This window comes from Lynx canadensis, chromosome C2, assembly GCF_007474595.2.
Source record: "Lynx canadensis isolate LIC74 chromosome C2, mLynCan4.pri.v2, whole genome shotgun sequence".
NCBI lineage: Eukaryota > Metazoa > Chordata > Mammalia > Carnivora > Felidae > Lynx > Lynx canadensis.
In genome coordinates, this window is record NC_044311.2 from 128,124,971 (window position 1) to 128,149,200 (window position 24,230).

The 24,230-nt window shown below is 34.6% G+C and overlaps 1 protein-coding gene across 11 annotated transcripts in view; it reads right to left on the reverse strand.

Moving 5' to 3' along the window:
• Positions 1–24,230, reverse strand: part of ROBO2 (roundabout guidance receptor 2) — a 604,834-nt gene that overhangs the window by 51,289 nt on the left and 529,315 nt on the right. For all 11 annotated transcript variants that reach the window (XM_032594777.1, XM_032594772.1, XM_032594775.1 and 8 more), the window contains 3 exons: positions 17,554–17,736; positions 7,195–7,237; positions 5,645–5,772 (listed from right to left, as the gene is read on the reverse strand). In XM_032594777.1, the coding sequence (XP_032450668.1) occupies positions 5,645–5,772; positions 7,195–7,237; positions 17,554–17,736 (354 nt within the window). The remainder of the gene's footprint in view (positions 1–5,644; positions 5,773–7,194; positions 7,238–17,553; positions 17,737–24,230) is intronic.

The window sequence follows — 24,230 nt, forward strand, 5'->3', positions numbered from 1 at the left end:
GGGATGCATTTTTCTAAAATCCCAACTTGCTGTTTATCTGATTTGGTTTCACATTTCTAGTATGGAGTGGAACTGATGGCAGCCTTTTTTTTTTATGACAAAGGAAAATTTTCATGAATAAGTCATTTTCACAATACAGCAGGATTGAACTATAGGAAAAGCAATCTGAGTGATCAGTGAGTTTAATTTATGCTACTAACTCTCAGTGAGTTTAATTTATACTACTAACTCTTAGAAGAGGAGAATTACAGTTTCAAGTTTTAATACAGCAGGAATAAAATTAAATTTTAGTAACAACACTGAATATCAATCAGTCCATTTATCTTTTGGTGTGCTGAATTATCTTTACACGATGCTTTCTGGTTCAGAAGTGCCATCTCTCTCCTGAGCTCTTATTTTTCCTTTTTTTAAGAAGAAAGATACTAAAATTAAAACAACAACAACAACAACAATAATACTAAATGGCAGATTTTCAATCATGTAGAGTTAAAAGTGAATCTAATTATAGTATGTTCCTTAATAATCTATGTTCTGAAAGCCACACTTCATAGGACTTTGGGTCATCAACCCACTTGATTTCTTCAATTATAGGAAATTTTCAACTAGTTATAGTAGTGTAATATTAAGTAATAAACCTAACTATCGTTGTACCAAAACTAAATTATCATCACAAGAAAAAGTGGAAGTAGAAATTTAGTCAAAATATCCTAAAATTTTTAGATTTGATGATACCTAATAGCACTTGAAACAAAGATTCTTATAAAAATAATAATTTGGGGGCACCTGAGTGGCTCAGTCAGTTGAGTGTCTGACTCTTGATTTTGGTCACGATCTCACAGTTGGTGAGATCGAGCTCTGCAACGGGCTCTGCATCTGTCACCACAGAGCCTGCTGGGATTCTTTCTCTCCCCTTCTCTATGCCCCTCTCCTGCTTGGACACTCTCTGTCTCTCTCTCAAAATAATAAAAATAAACATTTAAAAAATAATAATGATAATTTTTAAAGCTAAAAATTATCTTCTTTAGCAATAGCAACAAGACATGTATGTATGTATGTATGTATGTATGCATGTATGTATTTTAAGCTTATTTTTGAGAGAGCATGAGCAGGGGAGGGGCATAAAGAGAGCAGACAGAGAATCCCAAGCAGGCTCTAGTTTCCAGAGCAGAGAACCATGTGGGTCCTGAACCATGAACTGTGAAATCATGACCTGAGCTGAAACTGAGAGTTGGAAGATTAACCAACTGAGCCACCCAGTCACCCCAGGAATAAGACATTTATAATGCATTTTGTGCACTGTATAATTTAGGTCTTTCAGAAGTCTGGAATTCCAACTTGCTTTACAATGATGTGCGTATATACTTTATTGAAGTAAATATTTTAAATGCCTATCAGTGGATTTATTAAAGATATTCAATATATAATATTTCACAAAGTTTTATAAGCAAGTAAAATTGTTTTTTGATTTCCAGATCCCTTAACTATTTTTGTCCTTCTTGCTTTTACTTATAACTAGAAAATTTGATAATGAAAAAGTGTACTTCATTCTCAAATGTCAATATCATTTTCATTCTCAAAGACATTTCATATTTAGTAATATATCAAAATTATGAAAATAGATCCTTCATTCTGCAGACATTTTCAGAGTGTTGTTTCTGCCACCTCTCACATTGTTCATTGATAATATTAACTTGATAGTCAGGTTTCTCCAGCATGGACCCCAATTCCCCAAAACCTTGAACTTAAGACCTTCCAAAACTTTGTACTTAGACTGTGAGCCAGGTTAACTACAAGTTTTTGAAATGGTTACATGTTCAAATGTTTAAACATGGAAAAAAAAGTTGTCTGAGGATCTAAACCTATAGAATGTTATTCTGCAACAACTAAAGCTGAAGTGCTAGAAATAGAATCTTTCTCCCTGCTGGATGAAATTAGCCAGCCTTCAAGTCTAAGTGCTTCTCTATTGATTTGGGAGCCGCAGATTTCCTTCAAATATTATTTGATCACTCTTACATTTTCAAAAAATCATCGAATTATATTCAAACATTGAAATATTGGAAGACTATAGATGAATATCTGGATGTAGGGAAGCATCCTATAATATCAGCTGGTTTGGAACTCTGGACCACCCTTCCTCTAACAGATAGGACATGACTCCGTGCTTCCATCATTAGACAGGACCTTCCATTTTCCATTTCTTACAGCCGACATCTACCTTTCCTGAGTGCTTTAGGCTGACTTGCACTTGTTAACGGTGGAGTTTGAAACCTATGAATTACAGAAACCCTTTCCTCCAGGTGGAATCAGTCATGATTCATTTCTCAGCTTTTAGCACCTTAGTGATCCATGCATTTTTTCCTTTTGGCCTGGTACACTTGCATACATGACTATCTCCTTCCTGGTATTGTAAGATACTTAGGAATAGGAACATATGGGATTTATGTCTGAATTTCCATAAATTCCTCACCTAGTGTTTTGCAGAGAGTAAGCACTCCCTAAATGATTAAATTAATATTTTATAGTTTGTATTGACAAAATGCAGACTTATGCAATAATTAGTAACTTTATTATTCAAAATACTATTTTCATTACATTTCAACATGTATTAGTATTCCATTCTTAAAAGGGAAATGTCAGTATCCACAATAATTCTTTTAAGTGAACATAGTTATACAATCATACATGTGAATCCCACCTTGAGAATTGCAGAACAGTGCATATAAAAGAACGTAGACTTTAAAATGTGTTAGACCTATATTCTATACCTAGATCTGAAGTTATTCATTTTGATAAACCTTAGTTTCTTGGCCTTTAAAATGTAAATATGATTATCTATTGTCTATGCCACAAATTTATTATGCAAAGAAAATGAAATAAAATGTACAAAAAATCCTACCTACTCCTGGTACACAGTAAATGCTTAAAATACCTATCACACTGAAAGGAAACACAGTAAACCTTGCAAAAACTTCGTCTTGGCCTTGATGTTCACCTGTGAAATATTTCATAAAAATGAGGTGGATATGGAAGATAAACCTTGAAAATCTGTAAATGTATCCTTTGACTAAATTAGACTGAGACATTTTAGATGTTAGTGTAGCCTGCTACAAACTGAAAAAACAAAACCAAAACAAAACATATTTTCCATCTTTAGGCATTCATTTGTTGATGTAAAGAGAGAATGGTGCACTAATCACCTACAAATATAGCAAGTAAAAGAGGCATCTAATCCTTGATAGATAAAAACTTTCAGAACAGAATTTTTTTTTACAAAATCATTCTGGGTAAGGTAGACAGGAGTCATTTGCTCTCCTGGTGAGGAGATGCTCAGACATAGAACCCACTCATGGAAAAGTCATAGCCTGTAATTGCAGGGTTCAGAGTTTGGTCACTAGGGGAGACAGCCATTTTCAGAGGCTTTGGCAAGTAAGAATCCTAAATGGGGTGGTTACAGAAGCTGAGAAGTCATACAACAATATATTTTTTTTAATTTTCTTATTTACTCCACTGATGGTGGGCACTGCTTGTATGTCATGCTTTGTGCTAAACCAGTATATGTAATCACCCATTTAATCCTTATTATATACCTATGACACGGGGATTGTTATTGTCTGTATTTTATTTGAAGAATGAGAAAAGGCCCTCTTTCTTAAAGTTGGTATTGACAGAATGCCGACTTATGCAATAATTAGTAGCTTTATTATTTGAAATACTATTTTAATTATATTCAAGCATGCATTGGCATTCCATCTGTGAAGAGAAAATGCCGGTATCCATAATTATTCTTCTAAGTCAGTATGTTTATGCACTTATGTCTGTGAAGTCCCCATCTGAAGTCTATAATAGTTTAGCCTAGCCCTGGGTCCAGCATTAATTCCACCTAGAAGTGTAGAAATCCTCTAGCAGATTGAGCCACACTTTCTTGGCTCATAGCACCCCTTTGCTAATTAATCACTCCATTTTCTACCCTAACTCCACTCATCACTCAGCAGAAGGCTGGATGACTTAACACTGTACTTGGATCCTAGCATTCTCCTCTTACAAATTCATAGATGCCTTCTGACTACCTTTTGGACAAAGTTTAAAGTCTCTCTGTGACTTAGAAGGCCCTCTGTTATCTGTCCCTCTGTATTTTTGTTGTTGTTGTTGTTTGTTTGTTTGTTTGTTTTTACCACTTCTGCTGCCTACTACTTTATATTCACTAGGAAATTCATTCCTTTGTCAACTAAGTCTATGTCTTTCTTATTTACAAACCTTAAATGGTTGTTTCCTCTCTACACATTTTTCCCACAATTCTGACTAATCTCTACCCCTCCTTCAGATGTCAACTTAAACAACACTCCATTCATAGAACTTTCTTACTCCCAGTGGGCAGCTTTCTCATGCTGGGTACTGGCAAGGCAGCTCCAGTGCATTTACTATCTACAGAACTTTCCACCAATGGAAAAGTCAATTATTTCTGCCAAACTAAACACTGAGGCCACAGACTTCTCTTGTCTCATCTTTCTCTAAACCCACCACTCTCCTTTTGAATGGATGAAAAGGTAGCAGTAGGGAGGCTGGAATTATTTATAGTAGGTCAAATTCTTATAAAGACCTACAGAGAGGATCGTGGCAACAAATTTTGAAGACCTTAGCATATGAGCTACTTAGCACCTTTTTGTCTTTTATTTGGGCCACTCATTAACAATGATAGAACTAGATTTAAGTTATGTCAACTTAACATGTCAACTCTCAAGAACTGTCTACTCTATAAGATATATCATGTGAGGATAAGGACCATCTCTCTTTATATTGATATTTTATTTTTAATATCTGCCATAGTGGCAGGAACACAGGACATACTTAATAAATCTATGTTGAATGACATGTAGAGAACTGAAATGACTAGTTCAAAATCCTAATTTCCAGTTAGCAGCATAGTTCCTGATTTCACTAATAGTGTACAAATAGTCCTAAAAACAAAATGTATTATGAATATTGTCATTGTGGTTAGTAATCACTTCCTTAAAGCTTAGTTTTATTCAAGGTCATATAGATGCAATAGTTTTATACATAAAATATTTAGCACTGTTCACACATGCGCTACACTAATTTTAATTATGGAAGAAAATATTCTCTAGTACATGTTTTTAAAAACACTTAGGAGGAGCGCCTGAGTGGCTCAGTCGGTTGAGCATCTGACTTCAGCTCAGGGCATGATCTCACGGTGAGTTCGAGCCCCCCGTCAGGCTCTGTGCCAACAGCTCGGAGCCTGGAGCCTATTTCAGATTCTGTGTCTCCCTCTCTCTCTGACCCTCCCCCGTTCATGCTCTGTCTCTCTCTGTCTCAAAAAAATAAATAAATGTGAAAAAATTTTTTTTTAAATTTTTTAACGTTTATTTATTTTTGAGACAGAGAGAGAGCACGAACGGGGGAGGGGCAGAGAGAGGGAGACACAGAATCTGAAACAGGCTCCAGGCTCTGAGCTGTCAGCACAGAGCCCGATACGGGGCTCAGACCCACAGACGGTGAAATCATGACCTGAGCCGAAGTCGGCTGCTTAACTGACTGAGCCACCCAGGCAGCCCCAAAATAATTTTTTTAAAAAACACTTAGGAAAGCCAAGAAAACAAATGACAACATTTTGAATAGCACAACTTACCTCCACGTCCAAAATTCCCAATCTCATTCGGGCCACTATTGCTATTGTTTACTGGTAAACTCGTGGCTGGCCACGAATCTGCAAGCCATGGATAACTGGGATCACCAGCATTTAGAAGACCAGGACGGCTAAAACAGAAATTAAAGGGAAATCAACCCATGGAGCTCAATGAAAGATTTGGACACTTGTCTCATGCACAAGATTAAAGAATTGCAGAAGCTTTTAATTCACTTCAAATGAAAATGTGTAGGTTCTCAAGAATTAAGGAAATTCAGTGGTTAAGACTATATATAGCCTGTCAGTAGAAGCAGAAGCATTCTGCCTCGGATTCTGCTGACATCCAAATGAATTTAGTTGTCTGCCCTGAAACTGGTGGGAATTGGCAACATAGCAGGATCCTGAAACAAGGTTTGATGATAAATTGGTACCTCAAGGGAACAATTGCTCAGAGTGACTGCTCAGTATCAGCCATTTCCAGGACTTTGGGCTATTGCTTCCTCGATTCCTGCAGCCCCCATATTTATCTGTCCCCTGTAGGCTGTAATCCCTGTTATGAGCCCTCATGCTTGATTTAGAGGCAAAGAACTTGAAGAAAATTAATGAACAGTATTTATATTGTTCCATCAATAGCACATTTCCAAATTCTCCAAATTGCAAAATATTAGGGGTATATGAAAGATCTTTAAGGTAATTAAAGATTCACTGTGATCTCATCCAGCATGTGAGTAGAGACTATGAGAAAAACTTCCCTCACATCATATTTAATAAAGAATTCCTATTTTTGATATAAAAGATGGGAATCCGATTCCTTTCCAGATTATTAGCATATTTACAAAGAAATAGCAACATCTATAATCATTGTACTTTATTTTTGATAGACCATTTGTGTGCAGTCCCTAAGAGAAACATGTGTTTCTATGGAAACTGCAATAAGAAGATCCAACTGCTTACTTGCTACATGCACTAGCTCTCATTAGACCTAATCTCTTTTTGCTAAAATATTGATTAAATGGGAGATTGGAAGTTATTACCAGAGCCTAATTACAATCTCCATATTGGCAAAGGGAAAATAGATGAGGATATATGGGTTTGTTATCAGCTTTTATCAATTTCAATTGAGTATCCAAAGTTGTGGAATCCAGTCCTATCAATCTACAGCCTATTCATCATCCATGAATCATTTACTTTGTGATCGATTATGTGTAATTGTTCACTCACAGCAATTTAGTGAGAGCCAATAAGGAGTCTTAAACAACAGCAACTTCATTTGCTAATGTCTAATTAATGCAATAAACATCCTGCTAACAAATGAACACATTCCTTGTGATATTTACTACTAATTTCTTCAGGGGCATCTGGGAGATATGAAACATCTGGACTTGATTCCTCTAAAGTGCACAACAGATAGATCATTAAACCTTGTGGTAAGCCATTTAATTCCTGCTAGAATTCTCAGACTTGTAAGTGATCGTTTATTACAATAATAGCCTTTACTATAGCGTTCTCAGTCCTGATTAAACTAAGAAGAAGAAAGAATCTTCTTAGCATACCTCCCATTGCTCATTAGTCCTCCATCTCCTCTTTGAAATGTAACTGTTAACAAAAGAAAGACACACACAAGTAGTCAATATTAATTACGATTAATAACAGCTACATACTGGTCCTTACTTTAGGGCTGAGGCCTCTGGGATTGTAACAAAATATAAGTAACATAATTGTACAGAGAATAAGAAGCAGTGGTTTGGCCCAGGGCAAAGCCATCGTTTAATAAGACATCTAAAAATACTTCAAGCCAATTGTATGGTTAAGTCAAAAGGGCAATTTGTACTTAGAGGTCAAAAACTCTTACAACTGGAATATATAGTGGCAGTGGAAGATTACATGCGTTAATGGGGGATTATCAAACCATGACTTTTAATCTTAATATGTGGGTGTCCTAATTAGAAGGCACAACATAAAATGCACATAATAGAAATTGAAACAAAATCATTCATGGGGCGCCTGGGTGGCTTAGTTGGTTGTGTCCTACTTCAGCTTAGGTCATGATCTCATGGTCTGTGAGTTCAAGCCCTGCGTTGGGGTCTGTGCTGACAGCTCAGAGCCTGGAGCCTGCTTCAGATTCAGTGTCTCCCTCTTTCTCTGCCCCTCCCCGCCTCACACTCTGTCTCTCTCTGTTCCTGAAAAATGAATAAACCTTAAAAATTTTTTAGAAAGAAACAAAATAGTTCAAACAGGCAATAATATTCTGCCAGTGAAAAAGATAAACAGGTATTGATTGACGACATATTCCTCATCATCACAGATCCCTTGAAGGACACCATTAATCACTATGAGTTGAACAACTACAGTTACAATAGACATAAACTATAATTAATAGAGAATAATGTGCTGAGTGCTTTGTTTTATCATCCAACCTTCACAAAAAATAAAATCTTCAAATATTTGATACTGAGTCTATTTACATTGTATGTAATAATTGCAAAAACTTAAGTCCTTTATAAAACTCTTGAACTTATTAGTCACACCAACAAGCATCCCATAGAATTAAAGCTGGAGAATCTACTCCCTCCAGACACTAGATTCCATTCCACAAAGCTATCAACATAAAAATGGGTTTCAAGGATTGGCCAAAGAACGTAAATATCAGTTAGGATCCATCATTTCTTTTCCAAAACCTTTGAAAAGCCAAACATATTTGGTATTAAAAATGTTTCAGATTCAGAAAGGTAATATAATGCATTCTACAGACAGGATCTAAGACAGAAACTCTATTCAAAGGTTTTTTTTTTTAAATATGTTTGCAATAAAATACAAATATTCATGATTAGTGGGATAAAATCTATAAATAGTTTCACATTGGCATGGATCAAATTTTGCCTCTCAAAGAGTTAACTCTAAGATAATGGAAAAATTTTGCTGTTTAGTTTATGTATTGCAAAATGGCAATTCTGACTAAAATGAACATAGATCAGCTAAACCCATTCCTGGGGATGAAGGAAAAAACTGATGGCTACCAGAGGGGAGGTGGGTGGGAGGACGGGGGAAATAGGTTATGGGGATTAAGGAAGGCACTTGCTCTGCTGAGCACCGGGTATCGTATGGAAGTATTGGATCACTATATTGTACAACTGAAACTAATATTACATTGCATGTTAAATAACTGGAATTTAAATAAACACTAGAAACATTAAAAAAAAAACAAGAAAAAAAAACATTGCATAGATGTGAATCCAATATATCCCATATTTGGAATCTACAAATTATATTTACCACGATTTCCTAATGAGTAAATGTAAAAATAAGTTTATGAATTGATTCATATATATGTATATTCATACATATATATATGCGCATATATATATATATATATATTTTTTTTTTAATTTGGTAGACAGAGAGAGCACTAGTAGGGGACAGGGACAGAGGGAGAAAAAGAAGAAACTTAAGCAGGCTCCATGCTCAGTGTGGAGCCCAGTGTGGGGCTTGATCCCTAGGCCCTGGGATCATGACCTGAGCTGAAATCAAGAGTCAAATGCTCAACTGACTGAGTCATAATGTTAGGGGACATTATTCCCCCCAAGAATTGATTCATATCTTAAATACATAGAGCCTATATTGTCACTTAAAATATACAGACAGTAAATCATTTTAATTTGAATAATCTCTCCATAATTCATTTTTCCTCAAGTTTTTGCTATGAAATATGATTGCTCTTTAAATTTTGTCAATTTTCAAATGCAGTTCCCCAGTCCCTTCCCTAAGGTCATCCAAGGACATATCTCTCACAACATCATAATTAGGTGACATGATCATGATCATGATTCCCAGGGTCTGTCAGGACTTCAGAAACATCTTGCTGGCACCTGAACTACATTGCCTCCTCAATTTTTCAGGTAACATCTCAAGTTCATTACAAAACAGTCCTGACATATCCTTTGTGTCTGCCCAGAACTGGCTTTGGACATCTCCTCAGAGAAGATGAAAGGACACTGATCGCTACTCTACTTCCTGACAAGCTCGCTTAAGTGATGGGAGACAAGAATCAGCAGTGGCCCATACCACATTGGGTCCCATTAATAATTGCCTTTAACAAAAACAAAAAAAGGATTAATTTGAAACAATTGATAAAAAAATATTGAGCACTGGAGCTATTAAATAAAGTCCTGATTAAGGAAAAAAAATGTGCACACAAAATGTGAAAACAGTACAGCTAATTAGCTTTTTTCCATGTGATGTGACTTTCTAGTTATGTGTTTTTTTTTAATGGGCTATCAAGTGAATGTTTTACTTTACTAAAAGAGAGTTAAGATAATGTTGTGAATATCATTGTGAATATGCAAATAAGCAGGCACTGATAGGCTACACCTCAAAATGTGCTATTTCGAAGATCTGTGGAAACAAGCTAAGTATTTTTCCTAATTTAGATGCTCCTCCGTCCCCATCCAAACTTTCCGTTATTGTTAGAGCAATAAGTGATATTAGAGGGGAAAAAAAAGGCAACTGAAGCAGAGGCCCAAAAATTAAGTTGTACTTTTATATACTACTGGTAAATTCTTCATAAAATATGAATTTTAAAGTTCTAAGGCCACACTCAGAATTTTACCGAACAGAGAGCATTCAAATGGCCACTAAGCCCTGAAAGGATGCTCAGCATCACTGAATATCAGGGAAATAAAAATCAAAATTACAATGAGACACTACTTCACATCCATCAGGATGGCTACTAGGCAAGACACAATAAATAACAAGTCTCGGCAAGGAGAGAAATTGGAACTGTAGTGAAATTGGAACGGGTGGCTCCTCAAAATTTAAAAATATAAAATTACCATATGATCCAACAATTCCATTTCTGAGTATATACCCAAAATAACTGAGAGCGAGGTCTCAAAAGATATTTGTAGACCCATGTCCATAGTACTGTTATTCACAATAGGTAAAACTTGGAAGCAATCAAAATGTCCATAGATGGATGGATAGATACGAAAAATGGTTTTATATACATACAATTCAGCTATAAGAAAGGAGAGAATTCTGACATGCTAAAACCTGGGTGAACTTGAGGACATTATGCTAAGTGATATAAATCAGTCACAAAAAGGCAAGTACTATATGATTCCACTAATAGGAGGAAGTTGGAGCAGCCAAAATCATAGACAGGAAGTAGAAAGGTGATTTCCAGGGATTATAGCAGTGGAGGGGGAATGGGGTGTTATTATTTACAGGGTATAAAGTTTCAATTTGAAGATGAAAAAAATTTTGGAGGTGGATGGTGGTGATGATCGCACATCATGAATGGTGTTAATGATACCACTCTGTATACTTAAATATAGTCAAAATAGTATCTTTTATATGTATTTTAACACATAGAATACTGGGGAAATATCATCAAGGTTAAATTAAAGACGTGTTAGAGAATGGAGTCTATGCTAAGGACTCTATGCTAAATGTTGTGAGTAAAATATATTTAAATTTCAAAGCATTTAGGACATATCCATTTTCAATTTGTGTTCCAGTCATCATTAAAATACGTTTTCAAATGTTTCTAGACTTCTTTTGGCCAAATATTCCATACAGACTCTTATCTTTGCACCTCTGCATACGAAATGTACAAAGGCAAAAATAAACAGGACATTATATAAATGCATGACCAACTTAAAATGGTCCAGAAGCAGAATTTGGTATACATGAAAATTCTCTATTTTGTATGCTTCCATGACAAAAGAAACCCAAAAAACAAACAATCAAACAAACAAACAAACAAAGAAACCCTAACTATAAAATGTTTGATTAGTTATCTTTGTAAAGAAAGAAAAAAAATATGACAAATATTCAAGTTTCCTTTTTACCACATACTCCAAACTTCTGGATTTGTTCCATCTTGAAAAGTAGACCAAAAGTAACTTTGTTGCATTAGACCATGAAATGAAAAGTAGACTAGAAATAAGGACAAGCAATTAGAACTCACAAATAGAAGTCATATATGGTGTTTTGATTAGCATTTTTCTCCTCATGTCTTTTTTCGTTTTCTTTCTTTCTTCCTTCTTTCCTCCCCCATCCTCCTTCTTTCTTTTCTCCTTTCCTCCCTTCCTCTCTTTCTCTCTTTCTTCCTTCCTTCCTCCCCTGCTCCCTCCCTCTCTTCCTTCTTTCCTCTCTTTCTTTTCTTCCTTCCTTCCTTCCTTCCTTCCTTCCTTCCTTCCTTCCTTCCTTCCAGAGGGGGGAAAAATAAATGCCACAGAAAATTGCAAGCTATTTCTTCTGATTTGATTTGGCTTTCATTTCAAAAAGATGTTGAACTTCCTTGAATTTAAAAGCAAGAGGGAGGGAAAGAGAGGTCGTTGGAAAATTTGGCTCTAGTCATGATTTTGATAATCACAGTGTAATAACTTTGTGCTTACCAGAGATAAATTAGAAATAAGTGTGAATCTTTACCAGGAACGAGTCCCTGCTAGTATATAAAGTTAAGAACTTTCAGGGAACAACATATAGAAGTTTTTTTTTTGTTTTGTTTTGTTTTTTTTTTTAATCTAAAGCTAACTGGATCATGCTAAGATGTCCAAAAAGTTCTACAGACACCACAATCTGAAATGTTTTAGAATTGCATTAAATATTTTGAATTTATTGCAATATTTATAAAGGAAATAAGGTAAAGAGATTTTGCAAGTTTATGTCATACAGAAAGTACCTCTACTATTATCTGACAGGATTAATCCTAATCTCATGCCTGCTAGAACTGAGGGGGAAGGGAAATGTAACTATGTGGTAAATTGACATTTTGAGGTAAGGAAGCTTTCAGAGTGCCTATCTCTAGTAGGCCACATTTTCCTACTCCAAATGGAAACTTTAATGTTGCCAGCCAAGCCTCATTCCCTCTCCTGATAAGCTAGTTCTCAAATATGAATGTAGATTAATCCTCTTTTAATAAGCATTAACTCAGCCCAGATAATCAGAGTATAAAAATTCCATCAAATCTTTTAGCTCTCTTTGGATAGTTTTGTCAAATAATTTATATTTTACCAACAGTTTTAAAGCTATGTAAGAAGTGTTTAGCATTTCATAATTTGCTTACTCAATAATATATTGTTTATATTTACTGAGTTTCATAAAGCCTGTTATTCGCAGAGGTAATATAATACTTATAAAGTATCACTCACCCCTTTAAAGGTGCAAAATATATACTTTCATTAAAAAGTTGATGACTTAAAAATTGTGAATAAGAAAAGTGAACAATGTAAGTTTGAAAAGAGTCATTAGCCTTCATGAGGATTATAAAATGGATATATATGAGTATGTATATTATATATACATATAGCAACATAGACCTCTCCTGTGAGCTACATGGTTTTTATTCAAACTTATGTTGTTTATTTATCTATTCACAAATACTGTTATACCTGTGATCAAACATTTACTCCAGATTCAAAAATCACCTCATATGCTCTGTTTTTTCTGCCCAAATCTTTTTACAATTCATTTGATGTTACAACAATTCAAGTGGTGAATTAGTCGAGCAGTCATGAACCTCACAAGCAGTGACAAGTAGACTTTTAGTGCTCAATGGAGCGTAAGATAAATAACATTGTATGATGCTGTATGAAAGTATAAAATGATTTCACATAGAATATAAGGATTCCCTTTTTTGTTGTTGTTCAAGCTGCCTTTCTTTGCACCATATGCAAAGAGGTGACATGTGATTGTATCTGAAGAATTAAAGAAAGGATAAATAGGAAACAATTGAATAAGAAGTTAGCATGTAACATTGCCCTGGGGAAATCTCCACTATCTGCTATGTAAAGAAACAAAGTATATTCAGGCCAAATACTCCTCTCAGATCATTTAAATATATAAGTTTGCAATTAATTCATTATTTTAAGGTTATTTATTTATTTTGAGACAGCAGGAGTGTCAGAGAGAGAGAGAGGAGGAGAGAAAAGCCCAAGCAGGATCTGTGTTGCCATTGGGCTTGAACCCAGGAATCGTGAGATCATGACCCGAGCTGAAGAGTAGGACACTTAACCAACTAAGCCACCCAAGCGCCCTTGCATTTGATACTTGATATTCATTTTTACAATGTAAGGTGTCATTCACTAGTGTTCTATGATAAATATGTTAAATCCTCCAATATATGAAAAATATCAATACTGAGTAGCATGTTTTTATTTTATTTCCTTCTAAACATTCAAATATAATTTTCCACATGACAGATACACAAAGATTAGCTTTAAAAAAAGTCAGTAAGTTTTTGCCTGCACAGGGTGAGTGGAAGGCTGCCTGCTGAGAGTTAGAATTTCCAACCTGAAAGATATTGAAATGTCTTCCCACTAGTTAAAATCTTCCCTGTTCTACTTCTAGTGGTAAGAGGAGATTTGGAATGAAGCAGAGAAAAGGGAGTGCCGAAATCAAATTTTACCTGCTTTACAATTCTACTTAGAGTCAGTCAAGCTTTATTAAAATGCATGTATAGGGGCAGCTGGGTGATTCAGTTGGTCAAGCATCTGACTTCGGCTCAGGTCATGATCTCAAGGTTCCTGAGTTTGAGCCCCGCATATGGTGAGCTTCAGCCTCCCCCCCCCCAACATAGGGTGAGTTCAAGTTTCCCTTTGGGTGAGCATGAGCCCCGCTTTGGATGAGCACGGGTGCCCCACTGGGTGAGATCGAGCCCCGCGTCAGGAGCCTCACTTTGGGCTCCATGCTGATGGTGTAGAGCCTGTGTGAGATTCTCTCTCTCTTGCCTTCCTCTGCCCCTTACTCAGTTGCACCCTCTCTCTCTCTCTCAAAAAAAAAAAAAAAAAAGTAAGTAAAACAAAATAAAATAAAATGTGTGTATATATGCAAATTGCACGAAATATATATTATATCTTAATATATATAAATTGCACCAGATGTTTAAGTATAATCCAAGATCACAACTGAGGTTGGAAAGAAAGGAAATATCTTATGTTACAAAATTAATCTAAATACTTATCCCAAAGTAGACTTTTTGTTTATTTAGGGAAAAAAATTACCAATGCTCTCATGAATTAACAATAAAGTTTGGACACTATATAGACATTACCATGCAGTAAAAATGTGAAAACAGTAGGCTTTCCATTTTGTGAGAAAAATGGCATTGCTTTCATACTGGTAAAATTTAAAACATTCCCAGAGAAGTTTTATGAAAACCAAAATATAAATAGAACCAGTACAAATCAAGTATATTCCCTATAAGTTTTATAACACACTTCAAAGAAAGAAAAAAATAGCCTTGTATGAAATCTTTGTGCTCCTACAACATCAGAAATTTAAAACTTTGATACATATTCCACTAATCATTCCTATTTAAAATCCCCATTTTTAAAGTTGTATAAGGACAAGAATATGAACATTTTAACAGGTGAAGGGTAAGATGTATATGGACGGAGATTATAAAAAAGATCATAAAGTCAGATATACATTGCTAGGTACCTGTGGTTTGGATTTTCATTTGCTTCTCACTTAGCAGAGAACATCAGTTGCTAGAAGGCAAATTATTAGTTGAAGGTAAATCCATTCTGGGAGTCAGCCATCTATCAATTAAGTATAAAGGTTTTGAAAGGCTGCTCTCTGGCTTGGCCTTATTCCAAGATATTTGAAGGGCATAGCACCTTCTGAGTTAGCAGTTCCTCTACAAGCAGATGGATATCAATCACAATGAGAAATGATAATAGGAACTGTACTATTCTTGTCAAGCTCAAAAACCAACAGATATTTTCAAATTAAATGCATAGGTTTTAAAAAGAACTGACGTTTAAAAAAATAAAAGGGAGAAGAAAAAGAAGAACAAGGAAGTCTGATATAATTTTACTAAAAGCACAAACCTAAAAGTTAAGAGAGCTATGTTATTTGTAAGGAGTGAGGGAATGAATGTGGGGGATAAAAATGCAATGCCTCGAATGTGGGTATCTTAGAACTTTGCAGTGAAACTAGCACGGTCAATCTTTTATTATTTTCACTTAGGTCAAGCAAAGGGATAAACATAAACTAGTCCATGAATTAAGTCAGTTCTTCCCTATGATTTAGATGATTTGTACGTGCATCACAGGGATGAACTGTAACATGGTGATTGATTAAATAGATGGGTTGATGGACAATACCTACAAGGAGTGAAAGTAGAGGACTGGACTGCAGAACAAGAAGTACATTAAATATCACAAATGTTCAAGACTCTGACACTTGGCAGTTATTACCTAGTATTCCTTGCTGGGAAGAATGCCTCCCTGATGTGGTGAGATAGCACTCAGAATGATAAAACACAAGGGAGAAACCATCAGTGACCAATGGAATATGAGAATGGGAGAATGATTGCAAGTCACAAAGTTTGGAATCCCCTTTTCAATGGATACACTATACTGCTTTCTCTAGTCTTTGAAACATATTCTAACCAGTAAATAATAAGCTTTATTTTCATAAGACACAGATATAAGCCATAACATTAGAATCAAATCATCATATTTAAATACTGTTAAATAACCAGTAAGACAGCCAAGTGGGTCCTATCCCTTCCATTTTGCAGTATTTAGACATTATCAGTGGCTTAGAAGCCTACAAACTACAGTAGCATATAAGCTTAATAAACTATGAAGTTTCTGTCAAAATCAGTTATTAAGACATTTATAAACATTTAAACTTAAAATTAAAACTAGAAATAGAAGACTGAATAAAATGTGTCAAAAAATTCTAAAATGTTTGTAGGATGATGTTAAACAAAAATTATTCCCTTCTAAATTCTAGAAAGTGTGAAATATTGTGAGACAACTTATTTTTATGATTGTTGTTAGAGGAAATGCTTAAAATGAATTGCAATTAAAATAATTATTAACCGGGGCGCCTGGGTGGCACAGTCGGTTAAGCGTCCGACTTCAGCCAGGTCACGATCTCGCGGTCCGTGAGTTCGAGCCCCGCGTCGGGCTCTGGGCTGATGGCTCAGAGCCTGGAGCCTGTTTCCGATTCTGTCTCCCTCTCTCTCTGCCCCTCCCCCGTTCATGCTCTGTCTCTCTCTGTCCCAAAAATAAATAAACAAAAAAGTTGAAAAAAAAATTAAAAATAATTATTAACCATAGCTTCATTACTGAGTTCACTCTTCTAATCACTGACTTGATAATTCCACCCCTCCCCTATCTCCTCTGCCTCAGAAATGTTTTGAAGGTCACAATTTTTGACTCCTTGAAATTCTGTTTCAGACTCTAAAAAGAAAACATTTTTGCAAATAGAATATCTAGGATCTTCTTTTTCTTCTGCTGCTTCTTTTCCTTCTCCTTTTTCTTCCTTCTAAAATGATGATTGGTTACCTTGAAATAGACACCCTCTTTAAGTGATTATTAAGTCATTTAATTCATGCCTCATCAGTCTTATTAATTGTGATGAGATTTTTTTTGCTTATTTTTATTTGCCATCTGGGACATGTCCTATTGTAATCTGCGTCTTGAAATACTAAAAGCTATATTTTAAATATTTTTGTTCTTACTGAACATGTTAGTAATGCTCTTGCCTAAATCCACTTCTCAAATAATGGCTGCATAGCATGCAGTCTGTGTGTGTGTGTGTGTGTGTGTGTGTGTGTGTGTGTGTGTGTGTGCTGTGCTTGTGAGTGACTGTTTTGAAGAACTACTTGAGAAAAAAATGGTTACACATATCCATGTGCATTCTTGTTGCACTTCATTGGAGATACAAGCAAAAAGCTTGCCTTATGTTTATAACGTAATATGGTGAAAAGAGATGCATTAAAGCACGTTGTTTATAATTGCATTTTACAGAGCAGGTGTTTAAAACAAGCCCAAAACATCTATTCATTCATTCGTTCATTCACTCATTCGTTATTCAATTCCATTCCTTCTCTTTCATTTCATTACATTCCTAAAGATAAGAGGTTTTCTTAGCTAGAAACCATCTCTTACCAGCATAATTACTGAGTCCCTTTCTCTTCTTTCTTCGCCAATACAACCAGATGCTAAAACCCATCAAGATTACCCAGCAGGCACCACCAATACCAGCTATAAAGGCTGGTTGCTTCACAACATCAGTGATTTGTTCAGTTATGCTGTTATTGTTTTCAGTAATGACAACTTCATTACGTCCCCCTGTGGAAGAAATAATAGTTTTAGTAAACATTATTATGAAAGTAAACACAGGAATACCTACATGGTGTACCAAAGGCAGAGAAAATTAGAAAATTCCTATGAAGGCAGGTAATAATTGTGCCCTGAGCCTGTCAAAATTATTGATAAGCGTATATTATACGTTTCAGAAGAAGAATCAAGTTATGAGTTTAAAATGTGATTAAGAACATTGCTCCCTTATGCTTAGGGTTACTATGAATAGATTCAGAACTGCTTCTTGATTTATTGCCTTATAAATAAGTACTAATGCAAGTGCTAGTGGGCAAAATAACAGCAACGTTTCTTCAGCCAAATAAAGCATATTTTAATATAGTCTTGCTAAAATAAAATTTTAAAAAGCAACTACAACATTCACAGGGTATTTATAAATTGTCTTTCCTCTATAGCACTGCCTAAGTTGAAGTGTTCAAGATTTAAAAATAGGTAACTTAATATTATCCTTAATATTCTAACAGGGAATTTATTTTGATCAAACAGCCTTTAATTTTTTTGGAATGTATTAAAACTACTATATAAAACAATGACAATTATAGAAGTATATTTTCATAGAGATTAGTGTCTATAATTAAAATGTCACAAAAAGATAAATCTCACATATTCCTTTAAAACTAAACTAATTTGAAAATCCACTTGTAGATTTAATTAAAAAGACAACTTTAAAATTAATTCTAAGGTCTATGTTACTAAAGTAAACATTTACTTTTTAAAATTAATTTATTTATTTTGAGAGAGAGATAGAGAGCAAGCAGGAGATGGCCAGAGAGAGAGGGAGGGAGAGAGAGAATCCCAAGCAGGCTCTGTGCTGTCAGCATACAGCCCAACATGGGGATTGATCTCAGGAACTATAAGATTCGGGACCTGATCTGAAATCAAATCAGACGCTTAACCAACTGAGCCACCTAGATGACCCACTAAAATAAACATTTAAATCTGGACTATTATTCTAGAAATACTCATGTTTTTGAGAATTTAGACCTCTCAGAGATAATTAAAATCTTAATCCACATTTTAAAATAGTTAAAAACTCATGGAATCATAGTATCACTTAAGAGCAAAGATTTAGGTTAGGTGTTTATATAAGAGATTAAGAAATTTACACACTGATGTGAAATTATTTGTAATGTCAACATCATATCTTATTAATTACTAATCAAAGGCTTTTTAAAAGAAATTGAAATCGAAATATAAGTGGCTAATTTCAACATATTACATCCAAAGATGTTCATTGTTTTAGTTATCATGGCACTACAATATATTAGAAAGAACACAGTCTTTGAAGTTTTCTGTTTGAATATCATCCCTGCCACTTACTAGCTTAAGTAAGCAATAACCTCATGTAGGTCACTTAATCTTTTCAAGTACCTGTTTCTGCTAGTTGGCAACAGTCCTGTTTCAAATATTTGGGAGTGTTATTTAAGATAATGTATGTAAAGAGGCTGATAGGAACGCAGTAGTTTGTTGATTCAAAATTAGGGCCCAGGTATAGGTACAGGTTACTTTAAGAACCACTCACATAACTTCAGGGATGTAAGTTGTATATTGTCCAGATGTGAGATCTGGAAAACCACAGATGACTTGTTTACTAGTTTCTTCTTTCTTTCAGGTCAGAAATTAACCTACATTTCCCAGACTCACTTGTAGTTGAAGTGAAACAAAGTGACTGAGTTATTGGCCAATACAGCAGGGGCGCAAGTTATGCATACTACTTCCAGATCTGACCCAGACACTACTGTAACAATACTTGACATTCTCTTTCCTTCCTAATGTTAAATAGAAAGAGCGGATCTTTGGAGGATTCTGACCCCGCTCAAAGATGGCACAGCTAGTGACTGGAAGGATTGAAATTCCCTGAATAACTGTGGAGTAGAAGCCCCACCCATTCTGCTACTCCATACTAGACAGGGCTATGAATAAGAAAAAACAAACAACCTTTATTTTTTTAAGCCAATCAGTACATAGGCTTGTTTCTTACAGCTGCTAGTATTTTTGTTATGCATACTTATATTCTATTTCTGAAATGTCTTTTGTGTTAAATTCTAGATGTGAAAACCAGATTCACTTATGTAATAAACCTGGTTAATTTTTCCAACCTATTTGCCCTTCATTATTATACATATAAACTTAGTTTAAAATGTATTTAAAGGGGCACCTGGGTGGCTCAATTGGTTAAGCATCTGACTTCAGCTCAGGTCATAATCTCATGGTTCATGAGTTCAAGCCCTGCATTAGGCTCTCTGCCTCTCCCCTGCTCACTTGCCCTCTTTCAATTATAAACATTTTAAAAAATGTATTTAAACTGAGCTCATATTTTCAATATGAGACATACACATATCTGGCGATTTTTCTAACTACTAATAGTTACTAAAAAGAAAACAAACACCTTACAGAACAAAGAGAAAAGAAAATGTGTCCTTCATTTGTGTAAAAGGTCCATAAAATATCATATTTGGTGTAGTGTGATATATGTTACCCAAGGTTTATTACTATTTCCTATGCTTCTGGTATTTTTGAAAAATGTTGTCAGTTGGACTAATTAGAGTATAGACAAGGGATGCATGTGACCTGTAATGCTCCATTGTTCTTGCAGACAAAAAATATAATGAAATGTAATGTCTTTCTCCCATTGGAGAGTAATGAAGAACAAAACTAATTTGTTGGACTAAAAATTAATTAGACACATCAGATTCGATTGTACCTATTACTGTGAAAGTTTGCAGCTGTTCCACATATTATTACCAACTATATAAGGTAAGCATTAAATGGCCAAATGATTAAAGAAACAATAGATATATTATTAAACAAGATTGCTTGAAAATTTTAAGTCAAAGTAAATTTGTTATATGGCATACTCTTTGATGCTTACATATGTAAATATATGTGGTTGCATTTCTGTGTCTGTAAATGCAACAGTACAGAACTACAGACACTTTGAGGTAAAAGTCATCTTACCAGTGGAAAATACAGACAAAAGAACAATATTGCCTTTAAACTTGTGTAAGGCTATTTATTATCTTTATACAATATTTTAATATTCCCTTAATGGAACTTTCTGGAATGAAAACTAAACTGAGAAGAAATAGATGAAACTGTGCATAGTCTGGTATGAGACAAATCTAAAGTTATCAGCCATAAATTACATCAAATGCCAACACATGATTTAATTAAAGCAAAGTGGAAGTGTGGTAGAGCTTGAGTCCCTTTGAGTGCTGTTTCTAGTACTGACTAGAAAATAGAGAAAGCACAGATTGAAACAGAAAAAGAGATTAGCCATCCTAAATCACTTTTCAACTAAGGAATAACAGTTGTGTAGATAAGGTTATCAGACAAGATGTTAAGGTAGACGTGCTGGAGTAATTAAAGAAACAATTAAAGGCTTCTTCCCTACAACAGTAGATATTAAAAAGAAATAAATCTCTTGAGGACAAATAGCCTTTTCTGCATTGAATTGTGCGTGTGTGTGCATGCATGTGTTTTTATGTGTGAGTGCATGTATTTATTTTCAATTCTATTTGATTATAGCTTGAATATTGCATATTCTAGCTGCTTGAACAGAAGATAGAAATAGTGTTTATTACATGTTTTTATTCATAGAAAATTTGGAAACAGTTATATGATACAGTAAAATAACCCAAAAGGTACTAGCTATACATTTGAACACAGTCCTTTTAAAATGATAGAAATTTAAGAAAATTTTATTTTTGATTTAAAATACTCTAAATTAGCTTTCTTTTTTTAAAATTACTATACAAATTGGATCCTGAGAAATTTAACAGAAACCCATGGGGGAGGGGAAGGAAAAAAAAAAAAAAGAGGTTAGGGTGGGAGACAGCCAAAGCATAAGAGACTTAAAAACTGAGAACAAACTGAGGGTTGATGGGGGGTGGGAGAGAGGGGAGGGTAGGTGATGAGCATTGAAGAGGGCATCTTTTGGGATGAGCACTGGGTGTTTTATGGAAACCAATTTGACAATAAATTTCATATATTAAAAATAAAATAAAATAAAATAAAATTACTATACAATTGTTAAAATTCTTAATTGACATCACATGAGCTTAGTTAAATGGTATTCTTGTAATGTTGTACTTGCTTCCAAGTATAATAAATGCCCCAAATATGGGGAACAACACAAGTAGTCCTACAAAAAAGAAAAAAAAAACCTTCCCTTGCTTGAGAATTTTACTTATTAATAAAGGTAATAGAAAAAACAGGAAATAAAAATATAGATACTTGATAATCTTTGAATTAGACATATTACATTTCATATATGCATGAGAGAGGAGAAATGCCTTAAAGCTTTGTTTACTTATCTGTTTCTCATAGAAAACAATGCTTTTTAAAGATATTTCATAAACATTTTTTCAGGGAAAAATTAATTGCATATATATATATATATATGCATACATGCATTATATATATGTATACACACACACACACACACATATATGTCAGTTAAATCCTTTTGGGTGTACCTGTATTTTTCTCTTATTCCAATTTATTTTAGAAAATCTCAGAAGGGCAAGACTATAGGTTCCCCTCAGGTTAAGAAATTAATTCAGTCTGTATGACTAATTAAGAAAGGGAAGGCAATTTAAAGGAAAGTTAATACTATAACTTTTCTCTTTAATTCTTTTAATATATAAAAGAACAAAAACTTGGAGGATATAAAAAATCAACAATATGACTGAATGTTAAATCTCTTCATATTCAATAAATACTTTGTAATAAGAAACAATTTTCCAGAAATTGGCAGTGTGCTCTGTGTGTATCATTTCAAAAATAAAACAAACAGAAATCAATGGAACTGGCATATTCTTTTTTTTAACGTTATTTTTCAAACAGGGAGAGAGAGAGAGAGAGTGAGAGAGAGAGCAAGGGAGGGACAGAGAGAGGAAGGACAGAGGATTTGAAGTGGGCTTTATGCTGACAGCAGAGAGTCCAATGAAGGGCTTGAACTCACAGCCTATGAGATCATAACCTCAGCTAAAGTCAGACACTTAACCAACTGAACCACTCTGGTGCTCCCTGAGACATTCCACTGTACAAACTCTCAGCAAATATTCTTAAAATATGTAAACTCTAGGAAGAGTATTTTTTTAAGAATTAAAGATACTAATAACCAAATGAAAGCAGAAAGAACTAAAAGGATTTGTCCCTTGAAAGCAGAGAACTCTAGGGGAAATCTGTACTTTTGAGGCTTTCTTTTCCCCTTGAAGATTTCAATCCCTACAGTGCTGGGCAGCTAGGACCCAAGTTGCAATCCTCAATTGTACTGGTCTGAGGTGTCAGAGGATAGTGTTCTGAAATGACAGAATGACTGAAAAATCTCACTGGGAAGCCATGTGAAAGAGCCACAGGAAAATGATATTCCCAAATCCCCAATCGACACTCTTCCCCTCCCCCAACCCCCGCAGAATCCTAAGGTTAACCCTTAGTTGCATGAAGAATGAAGATTCCAAACATCTCATGAAAATCAAAAGCTAGAAAGCTGAAAAGGCTAAACAGACTTTCAACAGATGTCCACTGCAAAGATTGTGTTCAAACCTCAAATTTCATCAAGTTGGGAAAACAGATAAACATATTAGGTTTTTCACTGAACCATCTTGAGAGCCATGATTTAGAAGAAAAGATCATGTTGAGATTTTGCTTGAGAATAAGGTCAAATATAAACAGCCCTATACTAACAAATGTAAAATCCAAACCACCACAAGATCAAGATGATCAGCCAGTAACATAACTTACTTTAGAACAAAACCCAACTTTCTTTAGAAGATCACAAAATTTTATGGTATGCATCTGCAATATCTAGTATACAGTAAAAAAATACTAAACACGCAAAAACAAGCAAAACAACAGCAAAAGAAAGAAAGAAAGAAAGAAAGAAAGAAAGAAAGAAAGAAAGAGGCACAAACAACAGGAAAAAAATGACCAAAGGTCAAGAGAAAAGGTAATCAATAGAAACAGACCATAAGATGATACACGTGTTGAAATTAGGAGACAAGGACATTAAAATGGCTATTACAATATGTTCATGGACTTACATTAATAGAGTCATTATAAACGAATTATGAGGGATGAAAATGTAAAAGAAAAACAATGGAAATAGTAGAACACAAAAGTGTATTATATAAAATTAATAATTCACTGGATATTTTCATTTCTGCCCATAAAGAAATAACAGGTATGGGACATGTAATCTCACCATAAATAAGTAGAAAACTAAGCAAATATGTAAAACAAAAGGGAAGCATTGTGAAAAAAGGGAAATAAACAAGGGAGATCATATTATTTTCATAGCTTTTGGTCAAATGTGGCTAAGTTAAAGAAATAGAGGAATTCAGGGACATTAAGGAAATTGAATTTATGGAACAAAATATCTGAAAAAAAATGAGTAACATAAAATACTTTCCTTAGTTTTAATTTACTTAAAAGAGAATTAATGATTTAAAGTCAAGCAA